This window comes from Melospiza melodia (genome assembly GCF_035770615.1).
Source record: "Melospiza melodia melodia isolate bMelMel2 chromosome 10 unlocalized genomic scaffold, bMelMel2.pri SUPER_10_unloc_1, whole genome shotgun sequence".
Lineage (NCBI taxonomy): Eukaryota > Metazoa > Chordata > Aves > Passeriformes > Passerellidae > Melospiza > Melospiza melodia.
In genome coordinates this window covers 1,738,698-1,755,251 of record NW_026948501.1, presented here as the reverse complement: position 1 = coordinate 1,755,251, position 16,554 = coordinate 1,738,698, and the positions used below count along the sequence as shown (strand labels likewise).

The window sequence follows — 16,554 nt, the reverse complement described above, 5'->3', positions numbered from 1 at the left end:
GACACATCCCCTGCTTCTGTTTCTCACTTTCACTAAACAGCTTAAATACCACTTATCTTTCAACTACTTATACCTAAAATTAAAAAATGTTTTTCACACACTACTTTTCAATACAATACACCTCCCTCCAAGGAGATGTGGTAGAGCTTCTACATTACCAATACTTCCATTCGTCTACATTCACTCACTTTTACCTCTCATTCACTTTCACAAATTCTTTCACACCCTCAAGACACAAAGCGGATCCCTGTTGCCAGAAAATCACGGGTCCCTGTGGCCCCCTCCCTCGCCTTGGGGTTGGCCTCCAGGTCTCAGTGTCACCAGGCCCCCTAGAAGGGCCCTGACTCTGGCTGCCTCTGGTGTCCGTTCACCTGTGAGGCTGTCTGCGTGTCTTTCACACTCTTCAGCTACGGCCCCTCACACACCTGGGGAACACTAGCTTGGTGTGCAGGTCCCACAAAGCCTTCAGCCAAAGCCCCACCTGCCCGGGGAACAATAGCCTGTTTGCAGGTCACCTGCACTTTATGCCACAGCCCCCACCCACCCAGGGAACACTGGCTTGTTTTGTGGGTCACACACTCCTCATTCCACTGCCCCCTCTTCCCACCCACGCAGGAAGTTGAGACTGATTTTGTGTGTGACTCACTCTCACACACAACAAGACAACAACAAGGTACCTTTTACTTTCACATCACCTATTACAAGTTTAGGTGTTACTGGCCATTCCAGGTGCTATTGGATATCCCTCAAACCACCTGTGTTGTCCAATCCCAGATGCTCTTGGGCATTTTTCCCTCAATCCAGCTGGGTTGTCCAACCCCAGATGCTGTTGGACATTTTTCTGTCCCTCAACCCAGGTGTGTGGTACAACCACAGATGCTTTTGGGGAAAATTTTCGTCCCTCAGTCTAGCTGTGTTGTCCCATCCTGCGTGTTCTCGGGCATATCCTCAGTCCGGCAGAATTCTGCTCAACCCTAGATGCTCTTGGAATGTAAATCCCTCAACCCAGCAGGTTTTCGGGGCCCCTCCTGTCCCATTTCCTAGTGGATTGGGCTAGGAAACCTTGCTCCCTACCTCCGAGCGGTCCAACCCCTCCCTGAGACCCCTCCCAGTTACCTTGGGGGATTCTTTCACTCTCGTATCACTCGCTTCATCTCTTTACTGGCCACTTTCCTCGCAGAAAGTCGGAAACGCAGCATGGGAGACTCCAGCACTCACTTGGCAGGTCTGGGACAACCAGCCTGTCTCTCATTCACATGCATCTATCCCCCCGTGCTTGCTCCCCCCAAAAAGTACCAGTCCCTTTTCCTTCCCGGGTTCTTCATGTGCACTACTAGTCTTAGGGGGCCAATTACCACAGTTGCAGGGAGCCTTTTTCCCTTCTCTTTGTTTTATTGTCTCTGCTTGTCCACCGATCGAAACCTGCGTCTGTTGGTCACCTCAGGGGAGACAGAGCGAGGCTGCCAAAGAGGGCAGGGCGCGCCTTCCCCACTCGGACTCTCCTAAAGCACCAGCAGCGAGGTGTTAGCAACCATCCTCTGCTACCATAGTTGTAAAAAATGCCAATCACTTGTTTTCAAAATTTTAAAAGTTTAATAATAATAAAATGCTTATAAAAATTCCAATACAATTAGAGTAGTAATAATTTGGACAATTTGGATTAGGACAATATGAGACAATAGAAACAAAGAGTTATGGATGTCTGGGTACCCATTTTCTGGACAGCATAAGCCCAAAAAAGGACTCACGTTAACAGATAATTTACCCTTTAAACCAATAACTTGTTACATATTCATACATCTCATACATGATGCATAAATTCCATTCAAACACAGGATTCTGTCTGGTCATCATCAACTTCTTCCTCATAAGATGAATGGTGTTGCCCTGGCTGTGTGAGGCAGCAATAAATTCTCTTTCTCTGAAAGATTTAGGTGTCCTGTGGCTGCTATCTCAGTGCGAGTCCTTTCTTTAGGAAAAAAAAGTATCCTACATAGTGCAGTTTCTATTCTAACATTTTGTTATAACCTAAAACTATATTTACCACACTAATTAAGATAATTAATACAGAATTACTTTCTAACACAACACATATAATATTCATTTTAATATTTGCAAAAAGACAATCATGAAATATGCATTTATCACACCTCTCAAGTGTATCCCTGCTACATTCCTCTTGAGGGATCCCTGCACACCTTAGGAGAGGCCATCAATACTCCTTTGTTCCTCATGATACCCCTGCACCCCTCACCAGGGACCCCAAAATATCCCTGTGTGACTCATGGGGCCCAGGCCCAGATGATGCCAGGGAAGGAAATGTGCCCTCAGCCCAAGGACGCTCAGCATGGGCTCCCCCAGCCCTCGGGGCCCCTGCTGGACACAGCAGCCCCTGCCTGGCTCCTGCCTGCCCACACCGTGGGCATCCACGGCTGCTCCTGGCAATGGAGCTCAGCCTGTGCTGCTGCTGGGTGGGCTTTACTGATTCTACCACCTGGACAGAGCTGTGAAATCTCCATTACTTTATTTGAACAAAAAACTGGGGACAATCCCTCCCCTGGCCGATAGGGCCTGCCCAGCTTCAGTTCTGGCTGGGGAAAAGAACCAGGGGGCTCTGGGGCAGAGGGGCTCGTTTAGGAGGGGTGGGTTTTGGGCAGGCCTTGTGATGGGGTTGAAGCCGTGGCAGGGGAGATGGGGGCAGACGTGGACAGGTGGGATAACAGGTGGGGAGCACTTTGACTGAGGTTTTAGGCTCCTCTTCTGTAGATGCACAGGAGCACCTGTGGAGAGAGGAGGTGGCTGAGGCCCCAGCTGCCAGTGGCACACAGGGAGCCTCCTGCACAGCAGGGCCCAGAGCTGGCAAGGCTCCCCAGCACGGCTGGAGCTGCTGGCACAGCTTGGCCCAGCTGCACAGCTGTCCCTCAAGGCCCCGGCGAGCAGGGCACGGCTCTGGGCAGGCTCCCTGGCCAGGAGCGGGCCCCAGAGCGCCTCTGCCTTTCAAGGGCAATCTCGTCCCTGCTCTTTCTCCTCCCCACCGTGCTTTGCCTCTGCCCTGTGCCCCTGGGGTTTGCCTTGGCCAGGCAGCCTCAGTGGGAGCCAGCAGTGGCTGCAGCCCCAGCGGGCCCCCCAGGACAAGGCCCAGCAATGAGGAGGCCAATGAAAGCTCTGGGCAGCAGCAGAACCCTCAGCAGAGTTCTTTGGACAACCATGGACTGGCCACAGCTCCACTGCAGCCTCATCGGGAATGTTCCCTGCCTATGAGCAGTCTTTAAAGGAAGCTGTTTTAAATAGAGAATCACAAAACACTCACGATTTTCTCTTCCAGTAATACCAGATCGCTGCACAGCAAATCAACAGGAAAAGTGCTACAACAGCCACAATGGCCATCAACTTGATCAGACAAGATGTTCCCCAGCAGAAAACTCTTCTCCAGGTGTTGTCAGCACGTGTTGAGGTGCCAGCTGCATCTGTGGGAGCAATGGGGAGTGTGAGCCAGTGCTGTGCTGCACTGCTGAGCTGGCAGCACGGTGGATACGGCCAGGACGTTCTCACTCCCTGTTTCCCCCCGAGCTGGGGCCTGCAGGCACCTTGCTGCCCCTTGGCACAGGAGTGCTCAGTACCCGGACCCCTGAGCCTGCATGCCATAATTCCTCTGTGCTGTGCCCTTCTGCCCCAGACAATACTTGTCAAAGGCATGGACAAGGACAAGGAAAATGCCCAGGGTTTTGGAGCTGCTCCAGGGCCCTACACCCTGCAAACACCTGCCTCTCTGCATCTACCCAGAGACAGGGAAATTGCAGGGGATCACAGGCCTGTGGTGCAGTTTGGGCTGCCTGTCAGCAGATGCCAAATGCCTTCCTGCAGAGGCTGGGGAGAAGCTGCAGCCAGGCCAGGCTGGCAAACAGCCCTGCAGGGCGTGGAAGCAGCAGTGGGGCAGTGAGGCTGCCATGGATCCCTTCCTGCTGTGCCGGGCACGGCGTGTCCAGATGTGCAGCCAAAGCCCCCGGCTGCTGAGCCCCAGGACAAGGCTGAGGGAAATGCACCCACCACGCTGGCTGTCCATATCACTCCATTTTTTTCCCAGATGTTTCAATTCCTCTAAGGAATTACCAGCTCCTATAGGCTTGTTCTTCATTCTCAGGGGGTCTTAAGAGAAATGTTTCCATTTCCCATGAATGGATCCCACAGAAGCAGGACTCAGCCTGTGGGGTCAGCAGGGACACACTGCTCACCCCTGCTCTAGAAGCTGGGCTTGTGTGCAATCACCACCAAAGGACCTGGGAAAGCCCTCCCTGCAGACACCCTTGTAACTCAACAGCCACAGAAGCTTCTGCCATCCCTGCTCAGCTGCACGGGCACCACTGAGCCGCAGGAGCGGTGAGGGGATCGCACAGGGCGAGGGCACACACGTGCATGGCTCTGTCCTGGCACCTGCAGCGATGCCCCCCTGGCCGAGCTTTGGGCTCTGAGCTGGCAGCTCTCCCAGGGGAAAGGAATTGACCTACCCTCACCATGTCTCTGAGGCTCAATGATGACTATGGGTTGTGAATCCAGATCATCTTCATCAACATGATCATCTTCATCAACAGGATAATCTTCATCATCAGGATAATCTTCATCATCATCTTCATTTGCAAAGAAAGGCAGGACAGAACAGCTCCTGTGACACTGCTGAAGATTCTCCTTCAGGCCCAAGTGGCAGTGAGGGCACCTGGGTGATTGGTGCCCTCCCAGGCACTCCCTCAGCTCTGCCTTCCACTCAGGAGCAGGGCCAGGGGCACCTCGTGCCTGCAGTGGCCCCACACTGGGATGGAAGGAGCCCCTTGCGGGGCAATTGGGCAGAAAGGACTCCCTGGAGCTGCCAGCAGCTCCAAATCCAGCCCCAGGGTAGGCCAGGGCTTGGCAGTGGCAGCAGGAGCAGCTCAGGCTCCCTGGGGCTGGCAAAGGAGATGAGAAAGGCTCAGCCCTGGGCCCGGCCCCTTCCCTCTCTGCTCTTCTCTGTGGCTGCACAGAGCACACAGAAGGACACAGTGGCATTGCACACGGGAGGGAGATGGACAGATAAATGCTCCTTCTTCCCACTGACAGTGATCCTGTGGGATCACTGTTGGGCACAAGAGGTGAAATTTGGAGGCCAGGATTCCCAAAATGCATCAAACTTCAGAGGATCTTTAGGGGAATGACACAGTAATATTACTCTGGACAATGATTCCTCTTGGACAATGATTCCTCTTGGAAAATGATTACTCTGTTAGGGAAGGGTTGCTGGTAGCCTACCTTCACCAAGCTCCAACATCCTTATGCCGTGCTTTACCACCATTCCCAAATGATGCAACTCAGGATCCCAGTCTAGAAAGGAGCACAGATGGGAACCGTTCCATGCTGTGCTGGGATCCCCTTCTATAGTGAACCCAGCACTGGAAGGGAGTCAGGTAATGCTGCGTGCCAGCAGTGCCAAGCAGCAGAGAGGGCAGCTCAAGCCTCAGCAGGGCTCAGGCCCAGAGGCACAGCAATTACCTCCTGTGTCTGTTCCTGGCATCGCCTCCCTTTCTGCAGCAGAGGCTGCCAATGAGCCCCTGCTTCCTCCGGGAAACTGAGCCTTCGGCAAATCCTCCCTTTCCAGCTCTGCAGAAATGAAAAGGGACAGCTGGATCAGGGGGTCTGTTCCCCAATGGGAAGGTGGCATCTGCAGGAAGCAATGCATGTCCAAGTAATGGATAAGATGCAGGAGAAAGATGAGGTTATTGGGGCTGCTCCAGGGGCCTCCCTCCTCCAAAGAGCTGCCCCTCCAGATGTGCTCAGAGACCGGGAAATTGCAGGGGATCACAGGCCCATGGTGCAGCTTAGGCTGCCTGGGAGCTGATGGCCAATGCCTTCCTGCAGAGGCTGGGGAGAAGCTGCAGCCAGGCCAGGCTGGCAAACAGCCCTGCAGGGCGTGGAAGCAGCAGCGGGGCAGCGAGGCTGCCATGGATCCCTTCCAGCTGTGCCGGGCACGGCGTGTCCAGATGTGCAGCCAAAGCCCCCGGCTGCTGAGCCCCAGGACAAGGCTGAGGGAATGCACCCACCAAGGCGTCTCTCCAGGTCACTCAGCATCCTGTCCATGTGTTTGGCTGCCTCTAGGGACTTACTGTCTCCTCCATGTTTGTTCCTCCCTCTCGGGGGAGCTTAAGAGAAGTGTTTGCATGTCAGAACAGTGGATCCTACAGAAGCAGGTCTCATCCTTTGCGGTCAGCAGGGACACACTACTCACCCCTGTGATAGGAGCTGGGCTTGTGAGCAGCAACCCGGAAAGGAGCCTGAGAAGTTCTCCCTGCAGACACTGCTGTAACACAACAGCCACAGAAGCTTCTGTTACCTGGTTCCTGCCAGGTTGTCAAGGATTATCCCCTGAGGGGGGAACATTGACAACATACCTGCAGGAGGCGGAAGAGGCTGCAAATCCTCATGGAGCCAAGTTGCTGGAGAAACCTTCCTAGCATGCTCATCTAGAAGGGAGCACAGATCAGACCCGTTTCCATGCTTTGCTGGGATCCCCTTCTGCCCTAATGAACTGCGGGTGTGGGAGCCAGATGTGAATGGACAAGGCCAAAGCTGCACAGGGGCCTGGGGAGCTCTGGGCTGGCTCCTGGTCCCTCTCCACACTTTTTGCAGTTGCCGTGCTACATCCCTAGCGAGGCAACTGAATGGCCCACGGCCCTGGGGCTCTCCCAGTGCCACACAGGAAACCCTCACTAAATTCCTGGGGAAAACTGCAGCAGGCAGTGCCACAACTATCCCTCCCAACCTCTGTCCCTCCTTCTACCAGGAAAGATTCCCCCAGCCCAAGGGCACATAGCCAGGCCCTGTCAGGACCCAGTGGAGCCTTGCTCTCCCCCTCTGCCCTTTCCCCACCATGGGCACCCCGTGCAGCCGCTCCCAGGTTTCGGGACGTATCTCCCACGGAGGGAGCCCCGCAGGACAGCTCAGTACCCGAGTGCCCTGAGACTGCTCGGGACAATTCCTCTGGGCTGTGCCCGTCTTTTCCAGGCTGTGCCCGCAGTGCCAAGCAGCAGAGAGGGCAGCTCAAGCCTCAGCAGGGCTCAGGCCCAGAGGCACAGCAATTACCTCCTGTGGCTGTGCCTGGCATCGCCTCCCTTCCTGCAGCAGAAGCTGCCAATGAGCCACTGCTTCCTCCTGGAAATGCTACCTTCTGCCCAGCCTCTCCTTCCATCTCTGCAGAAAAGAAGAGGGACAGCTGGATCAGGGCGGCCTGTTCCCCAATCGGTAGGTGGCCTCTTCTGCAGGAATGCTTGACAAAGACATTCATAAGTTTCTGGAACTCAATCAAACTTTGGAGATGGGCCAGGGCTTTCCCTTCTCCAAACCACCACCCCTCCTGATTTGTCTGGAGACCAGAAAATTTGGAGGAGATCTCAGGACGTGCGGGGCCTGTGGTGGAGTTTGGGCTGCCGGTGAGCAGATGCCAAATGCATTCCGGCAGAGGCTGGGGAGGAGCTGCAGCCAGGCCAGGCTGGCAAACAGCCCTGCAGGGCATGGAAGCAGCAGCGGGGCAGCAAGGCTGCCATGGATCCCTTCCCGCTGTGCCGGGCACGGCGTGTCCACATGTGCAGCCAAAGCCCCCGGCTGCTGAGCCCCAGGACAAGGCTGAGGGAAATGCACCCAACACGGCGCCTCTCCAGGTCACTCAGGATCCTGTCCATGTGTTTGGCGGCCTCTAGGGACTTACTGTCTCCTGCAGGCTTGTTCCTCCCTCTCATAGGACATTAAGAGAAGTATTTGCATTTCCCTGGAATGGATCCCTCAACGCCAGAGCTCAGCCTGTGGGGTCAGCAGGGACACAATACTCACCTCTGCGATGGGAGCTGGGCTTGTGTGCATCAACCCGGAAAGGAGCTTGATAAGTCCTCCCTGCAGACACTCCTGTAACCCAACAGCCACAGAAACTTCTGTCGCCTGGTTCCTGCCAGGTTGTCAAGGATTATCCGCTTAGGGGAACATTGACAACATACCTGCAGGAGGCTTTAGAGGCTGGAAATCTTCATGGAGCCAAACTGCTGGAGAAACCTTCCTAGCATGCTCATCTAGAGGGGATGGACAGATCAGACTTATTCTATGGTGTGCTGGGATCTTCCTCTGCCTATAGTAAATGGGCACTGCAAGGTGGTTGGGTAAGGCTGTGGGAGCCAGATGTGAATGCACAAGGCCAAACTGCACAGGGGCCTGGGGAGGTCTGGGCTGGCTCTTGGTCACTCTCCACCCTCTTTGCCGGCCCTGTTACACATCCCTGGAGAGGAAACAGGGCCAGCCCAGGGCCCTGGGGGCTCTCTCCCTTCCCCAGAGGAAACCCTCCCTGAAGGCCTGGGGAAAACCATCCCCAGCGCTTCCCAGGGAGCAGGGAGCGCTGTCCCGGGAAAGGGGAGCCAGGCTGCCGGCTCACCTGCTCGCCGCGCTTGCAGCGGAGCAGCCTGGGCAGCCCTGGCAGGCAGGGCCACGGCCAGAAGGAGCAGGAGGAAGAGGCGCAGAGCAAGGGCCATGCTGCCTTGCCCTCTGCCAGTCCCGCAGCTCTTGCTGCCACCGCTGTCCTGACACCGCTGTCCCAATGTCAGCACCACTGCTGCCACCGCCGCTGCTGCTGCCGCAACAGTTGTGCTCAAGCACTGACTGCTCGCTCCTTGTGCTGCTGTGCAACCACCGGGTCTGGCACCTCTGTGACCTCAGAGCCTGCTGTGACCTCATGGCCAGGGTGGAGTTGTGTGGGGAGTGGGATCTGCCTTCTTTGGCAGGGAGCTCGTCCTGCCCAGCTGCCCTGTCCAAGGGCTGTGACACAGTCCCAGCCCAGCTGATCTCACAGGCTGGGCCATGAAGGGATGGAGAGCAGCCCTGCCAAGAAGGACTTGGGGGTGCTGCAAGATGAGAGGCTGCACATGAGCCAGCCATGTGCATCCAAAGGAGAGTGCCCAGCAGCTTGGAGGAGGTGATTCCACCCCTCTGCTCTGGTGACACCCCTCGTGGAGTACTGTGGAAGAGGTTTTACATCAACCTCTGTGAGTCATTGAGAGGTTTGACATGAAAATCCATGTTTACCCCTGAAAGAATTTCGTACCAAGGTCGTTGACATAGAAACCAAAAAAGAAAGAAGGATAAATAAATGAAACTTGTAACTGCTTATTTCAAAAAGCACCTTGCTTGTCTCTCATGACCAGTGAGAAAAGTGTAAACTCATGAGCTTTGGAAGAATGTAGAACAAGCATGCATGCTAGAATAAAAACAGTGTTTGAAGCCTTCTGGAAACGGAGTGTGTTGCTTTGTACTGTCTCTGTCTGTACCACGACAGATTACTGCATCCAGCTCTGGGCTCCCCACACAGGAAGTCCACGGTCCTGTTGGATCTAGTCCAGAGGAGGGACAAATTGCTCTGAGGGCTGGAGCCCTTCTGCTTTGGAGACAGGCTGGGAGAGCTGGTGGCGTTCAGCCTGGAAGGGAGCAGACTCCAGGGAGACCTGATTGCTGTGTTTCAGTACCTTAAGGGGGCTTGTAAAAGAGATTGGACAGAACTTTTAGTAGAGCCTTTTGTGAGCAGACCGAGAGGGAATTCTTTTAGTCCAAAAGATGGTCGATTCAGACTGGACAAAAGAAACCCATTTTTTACACTAGGTCTGGAAGGCCTGGCACAGGTTTCCCAGAGAGGTGGACATCCATCCCTGCAGACATTCAAACTCATTCTCTCAGCAACCTGACCTACTTAAAGGTGTTCCTGCTCACTGCAGGGCATTGGACTAAATGGCCTTTAATTGTCCCTTCAAAGCCAAGCCATTCTATGCTCCTGGGCACCATCAAAGCAGTGCTGGATTAGTGCTGGGGTGATTATGTGGCACCTGTATTTTGGTAGTTGTGTCCTTTAGCAATTGGCCCTGAGAGGATTCATTGGCTGGGCAGTGAAGTCTGCAAATAACAGACAGTGTGCTCCAGGAGTGTTGCAGTGTGATTTCATGTTTTACCCCAAAACCCCGGGTTTCTCCCCTGAAGATTCCCTTCCAGGTGTGTCCATCACCCCTTCTTTTCCCACCCTGACCCCTGCTGAGCACTGTCTGCCAATCCTGCAATTCCAGAAGGGCATTGAGTGATTGGCAGATTCAAAAGATGCCCTCTACCCGGGGTGGGGGGGGCATTGGGCCATCCATGTGTCATTTGTCCCTTGAGATCTCCTCTCCTGTCCCAGGTTGGTGGGTTCCCTATCCCTTCCCTCCTGCCCTCCCTCGGGTAAAAGGACGAGTAACCATGCGGTCCAGGAGTTCCAGTGGAGCAGTTGCTGGATTCAGTGGCCTGTGGGCCAGAATAAAGCTCTGGATTAAAACCCTCCATCAGAACCGACTCCTTTCCTTCACTACCGCCTTAAAGTTTCTCTGGCAGAGGGAAGCCTGAGGAGCAGACCCTCCAGGGGAGGAAGCTCCATCCCGCTGGCACCAGAGTCCCGGCATGTCTGCACTTGTCCCCACGTGCCCAGCTGCAACATCCATCTGGCCGCAAGTGTCTCTGGGGTGGAACACCACAGTTGCTGCTATTTGGTTCAGCTGCAGGGGTCAGACAAGCCAAGGCACGTCCCATCAGCAATGTAATATATGTTAGAAATAATTCATGATATAAAAGATTGTATTTTATAAACATTGTGAAATCCAAACCAGTCTCTGACCACTGGCAGCCCAAGAAGCAGACATCTATTCAATCTCTGAAATTCCTGAAGGAGGCAGGATAACGATCGGCATTTTAGCCTGAGAATAGACTCATCCAGGGCGATGATCACCACCATCCTGAGCCATCAGAAACCGCCTAAGAGTGATCATCGCCCTGTTGATAACATCCATCAAGATAGCCAGGGACCCCATGAAGATTTATGTGAATACATGGCTTCCCTGAACTCAGTCAATGCTGGCTATCAGCCAGGAGACAGCCTTTGTCCGGCTCTGCACAGTGAAACAGCCAACTATGAATATGCAGAGTTAGAAAAGAAACTTGAACTCCTTCACCTCTGGCACAATAAACTGTATAAAACATCCTTGCTAGAGGTGGCTCTTGTGAACGAGGGGGAATCTGATGTGATAGAGGTTAGATCCAGGTTCACCCAGCACTGAACCCAGGCTCAACCCTGTCTCTTTGGCTGTGGTGGTTTTGAGGACCGTATTTTGGTTGCGGAAAAGGTAAATAAATCTTTTTGCATTTTTTGATAATTTGACTTTCAATTGATCATTTATAACAATTAGAGCCACCCTGATGTGATTTGATTTTTGGGTTCGGGCACCCCTTTCCTTTCAGGAGGCTCCCCGCTGATATCAGCGGGGTGACGGGATTGGGAGTTCACAAAACCAATCTGTGGGAATCCACAAAAATTAAAGGCTTTTGGGAAAGCTGCAAAAGGCAGGCCTCAGAGATAGTAGAACTGTGATTAGACCTAAGCAGCAGTCACTAGATAGGTCAGCAGAAAAATTATTTGAAAAGTAGAAAGTCAAGGACAAATAGAACAATGGTCTGTGTATTAACGCTTGTCTAGAATAACTCTCTAAGCTACAGAAAAGTTTATCTAACAAGATATTAGAAAGTTTAAGCTTAATAATGGAGCTCTGTGCATTGTGTTTTCAGGCTTACAAGTAGGCATTGTATTCTAAATAAGCAAGCATTGTTTTAACCAAAGGTACGTGTGCTTATAGTGGTTGGATAGAACTACTGTCAATATGTTTTTGCTTTGTGTGATTGGTCAAAAAACATATACAGTAAGTTGTATTATTAAGTTCTTTGTCTGCTGCCTGGGATGTGAGCTGGTGGCATCTTCCCATTGTCATAACCATGTAATGAGACTGATGCTGAAAATTGAAACAGCTCAAGGCATGTTCCACAGCAGTCCTGTCCCGGTTGTGATTTGTACACAGCCCCTGGCCGACGATACCAATCAAATACCAAACCGAAGCCAGAACCACAGCCAAAGATGGATAAAATGAGCCCAGAGCTCTTGGAAATTGGGAACGAACCGAAGAGGGATCTCCGAGGCCGTGGTGCTTTTTATTCACTCACAAAATTGACGTGCAGAAGGAATCCACCTGGGAAAAGGAACCGTGAGTACCATGTGATTGAGCAGGGTGTGATTGAGCGTGTGTGAGACGTGATTTTATCATGAAGCAAGTGTGAATACCACAATTGCAGTTCCCCTCTCCCACGGGGAATGTGGTTTGTGAAAGAGGAAGCAAGCGCTTTTTCTTGTCACACGTGGGACCTGGGACTTATTGTGAGTTCAGGGGATCAATCATGGTTGGGGTCAGGAGGGGAAAGAACGTTCCCGAAATATTTTGGGAGCCAGTCTGCCTTCTGATCTAGAGAATCAGGTAAGAGAGCTTGATACCAGTCAAAAGACACGCAGAAGGGTTCTCCACGTGGCTGAGTAGACTGGTAGTGTTTCACAGACTTAGGAAATCAACGTCGGACAAAGACTTGGGACTCACATTGAGAATCCCAGCTGAAGGACATAAGGTGAGAAAATTAGCGAATGGGGTTTTTGGGAAAATGGGATTGAAAAAGTGTAAGTGCTGGAAAAAGCCCCAGGAAAAACCTCCCCAAGATCCCGGGAAGGTTATGCCTGAAATCTTGAGGGGAAGCCCATTGGGATGGATATTAGAACACTGGGATGACAGCCCCAGGAGGGTGGGAAAGTCCAAGGAAAAGATTATACATTTTTGTATGGAAAAGTGGGGGGGAAAGGAGATTGCAAAATATGTGGTTTGGCCGGTGTTCGGCACTTTCAAGGATTTTGAGGAAATTGAGTATGTTGAGATGTGGAAATACGCTTGCTCGTGTATTACTATACCCCATCAGAGCTCTCAGATGTTTGGAAAACCAGGGCAAGGAGTGCGAACTGCTGGAAAACCTTCCACCGCCCTACCTTGTCCCTTCGCCCCAACCCGTGCCAGCCCAGGTACCTCAGGTGCCCACGTTACCTCCCGAGGCATCGATCCCACGGGGACAGGCTTCGGCACCGCTGCTCCCACCGGAGATGGCCGCGGCACCTTCTCTCCCATGTGAGCAGGTATTGGCGCCTCCACTCCCATGTGAGCAGTCCCAGCCACTGACCCTTCCCAAAATCAAGGAGAAACAGATAATTTCCCTAAAGAAAGCAAACTCTCCTCCAGCCCATTGAACAAGGTGGAGGATGAGGAGGGCAACCACTGGAGATAGTGATGACGACGAGGAAAAGCCTGGACTCTTCCCTTTACAGGAAGTACCAACGGCTCCAGGGGTTAGTGGCTTCGTACATACGCCAATCGACACCGGGGATGTGAGGGCTTTCAAGAAAGAGATGGGGAAGTTGAGGGACGATCCTTTGGGGGTGGCAGAACGACTAGATGAATTTCTAGGAACCAGCACCTACACGTACGAGGATCTCAGTGCGATCCTGAGGTCACTGTTCAACAATGAGGAAAGAGAAATGATCAGACAAGACGTGATCAGGGATTGGGAGAACAGGAATCCCCAGGGGGAGCGAGGAGATTAGATGTGGCCATCTTGGAATGCCCAAATGGAGGAAGGGAGGCAGAAAAGGATAAACTTGAGAAATATGATAATAGAAGGTATCAGGGAGGCAGTGCCAAAGGGACAAAACATGAGCAAAATACTCAGGGAATGCCAGGGAAAAGATGAAACCCCCATGGAATGGCTGGAAAGGCTCCGAAAGAGCTTGAGAATGTATTCCGGGATGGACCCTGAATCTCCGATTGGGGCGGTCTTGCTGAAGACCCAATTTGTGGTGAAACCATGGGAAGACATAAGGAAGAAATTGGAAAAGATAGATGGATGGCAGGACAGGGAACTGCAGGAATTGCTCTGAGAAGCCCAGAAAAATCTACATTAGAAGAGACAAAGAAAAGCAAAAGATTCAGGCGAAAGTGCTAGTGGCTGCAGTGAGGGAGGCACAAGAACAGGAACAGGTCAGAGACTTGGCAAAAACAGTGACGGTGAAGAAATAAAATCCTTCCCAAGGAAAAGGTTCAAACAGCCAGAAAAAGGACTTCAAGTGCTACTACTGCAAGCCAAGGGGACACATTCGGAGGAATTGTCCCAACAAGGTCAAGGATCAAACTATGTTTCAGGAAGATTAGGGGTGTCAGGGGCTTCTCAGTTTGGGGTCTGGAAGACCAAGGGAGGCCTTGATAAAATTGTGAGTTGGACCTCACAGGCAGGAAATTTGGTTTTCAGTAGATTCTGGGGCTGAACGGACCACGGTGCAGCAGTTACTGCGAGGGTGCTTTCTAAGCGATGATGCAATGATGGTAATTGGAGCAAAGGAGAACCTTTTAAGGTTCCGATCATAAAGAATGTTGAAATAGAGACAGAAAGTAAAAAGTGTAAAGAAAAAATGTTATTGATAAAAGATGCAGACTTTAATTTGGTGGGGTGGTATTTGATGGTGGCATTGGAAATGGGTTTAGCAGTGCAAGATTCCCAGCTCAAAGTGAGATTGTATAAACTCACCACTCAGGATGAGGAGATGATTAATCCACAGGTTTGGTATGTCCAGGGGGAGGCCGGGAAGTTGGACATAGAGCCAATCCATGTTGAAATTGAAAGGCCAGAAGACCCCATTCAGGTCAAACAGTACCCCAATCCCCATGGAAGGGAGGAGGAGGCTGAAACCGGTGATTGATGAATTGATGAAAAAGGGAACGTTGGAGCCATGCATGCCCCAACACAACACCCCGACTTTGGCAGTGTGAAAAGCGGACGGTAGCCACAGGCTAGTGCAGGATTTAAGGGCTGTGAATCAAAGGACTAAGACACTGTTCCCCACAGTCTCAAATCCTTACACCCTGCTGAATAACATCTCTCCCGAGGACACATGGTACAGTCTGATCGATTTGAAAGATGCTTTCTGGACCTGTCCTTTAACAGAGGACAGCAGAGATTACTTTGCGTTTCAGTGGGAAGACCCAGAAACAAACAGAAAGCAGCAGCTCAGATGGACATCGTTGCCTCAGGGCTTTGTTGATTCTCCAAACTTTTTGGGCAAGCACTCGAGCAAGTGCTGAGTCATTTTGTACCAATAGAGGGAACACAATTGCTACAATACGTAGATGATTTGTTGATTGCAGGTCTGAGGGAGGAGGATGTGAGGACAAGTACCATTGAACTTTTGAACTTTTTAGGGGAAAAAGGATTGAAGGTGTGTAAGTCAAAGTTGCAGTTCACAGAGCCAGAGGTCAGATATTTGAGACATTGGTTAGCAAAAGGGAAAAAGAAGTTGGATCCTGAAAGGGTTGCGGGGATTATTGCCCTACCACCCCCATGGACAAAAAGAGAAGTTAGGCAACTTCTGGGATTGTTGGGATATTGTCGGCAGTGGAATCGAAGGATAGAGTGAGAAGGTGAAGTTTTTGTATGAAAATCTCACCACGGACAGAATCAAATGGACAGAAAAGGATGAGGAAGAATTTAGGGGAGTCAAGGAAGTGCTCACAGCAGTACCAGTGCTGAGGCTCCCCGATGTGAGATGGCCATTCCAGTTGTTTATGGATGTGAGCAATCACACAGCACATGGTGTGCTGAGACAGGACTGGGCAGGGGTCAGGAAACCGGGTGCTTACTTGTCTAGGCTTTTGGACCCTGTAAGCAGGGGCTGGCCTGCGTGCTTGCAAGCGATCGTAGCTGTAGCATTGTTGCTGGAGGAAGCCAAGAAAGTAACTTTTGGAGCACCTTTGGTAGTATTTGCACTGCACAATGTGCGGGGCATACTACAACAAAAGGCAGATAAATGGCTCATGGATGCTAGATTGCTGAAGTATGAAGCCACTTTGATTCACTCACCGGACTTGGAATTGCGGACATCAACCGCGCAAAACCTGGCTCAGTTTTTGTTTGGGGAAGCTTCGGAAAAACTCGTCCATGATTGTGTGGAAGCAGTCGAATTGCAGACAAAGAGCAGATTTGGAAGAAGAGGAATTAGACGAAGGAGGAAAAGGGCTTGTAGATGGCTCAAGCAGAGTGATTGAAGGGAAAAGGAAGTCACGATATGCAGTCGTCGACAGGCAAACAGGAAAAGTGACAGAAGCAGGCCTCCTGAATGCGGGTTGGTCAGCACAGGCTTGTGAATTTTATGCAGTTCCGAGAGCCTTGAAAGAACTGAAGGGAAAGAAAGGAACAATTTTTACAGACTCTAGGTATGCCTTTGGGAAGGTTCACACCTTTGGGAAAATTTGAGAAGAAAGGGGGACGATCAACACCCAGGGACAGGGACTGATGCACAGGGAATTGATCCGGCAAATTCTGGAAGCGATAACGGAGCCAGAGGAAATATCGGTTGTCCATGTGAAGGGACATCAGGCAGTTCCAGACCTGGGGAAACCACTTGGCAGACCAGGAGGCAAAAACCGCAGCATTGATGATGGTAAGTACCCCGGAGATCAAAGGGATCGAGGTCCCAAATAACCCTCCTCCATCCTCCCCCCAAAGGAGATTGAAAGTTATGAGAAGATTGGGGAAAAATTGGAGGAAGGTAAGTGGAAACTACTGGATGGGAGA

At 51.8% G+C, this 16,554-nt stretch overlaps 1 protein-coding gene across 1 annotated transcript in view; it reads right to left on the bottom strand.

The window, feature by feature from the left end:
• Positions 1–16,554, bottom strand: part of LOC134432963 (uncharacterized) — a gene marked incomplete at its 3' end in the record, with an annotated part of 58,329 nt that overhangs the window by 14,040 nt on the left and 27,735 nt on the right. The window contains exon 2 of the mRNA XM_063181833.1: positions 4,512–4,625. Within this exon, the coding sequence (XP_063037903.1) occupies positions 4,512–4,625 (114 nt within the window). The remainder of the gene's footprint in view (positions 1–4,511; positions 4,626–16,554) is intronic.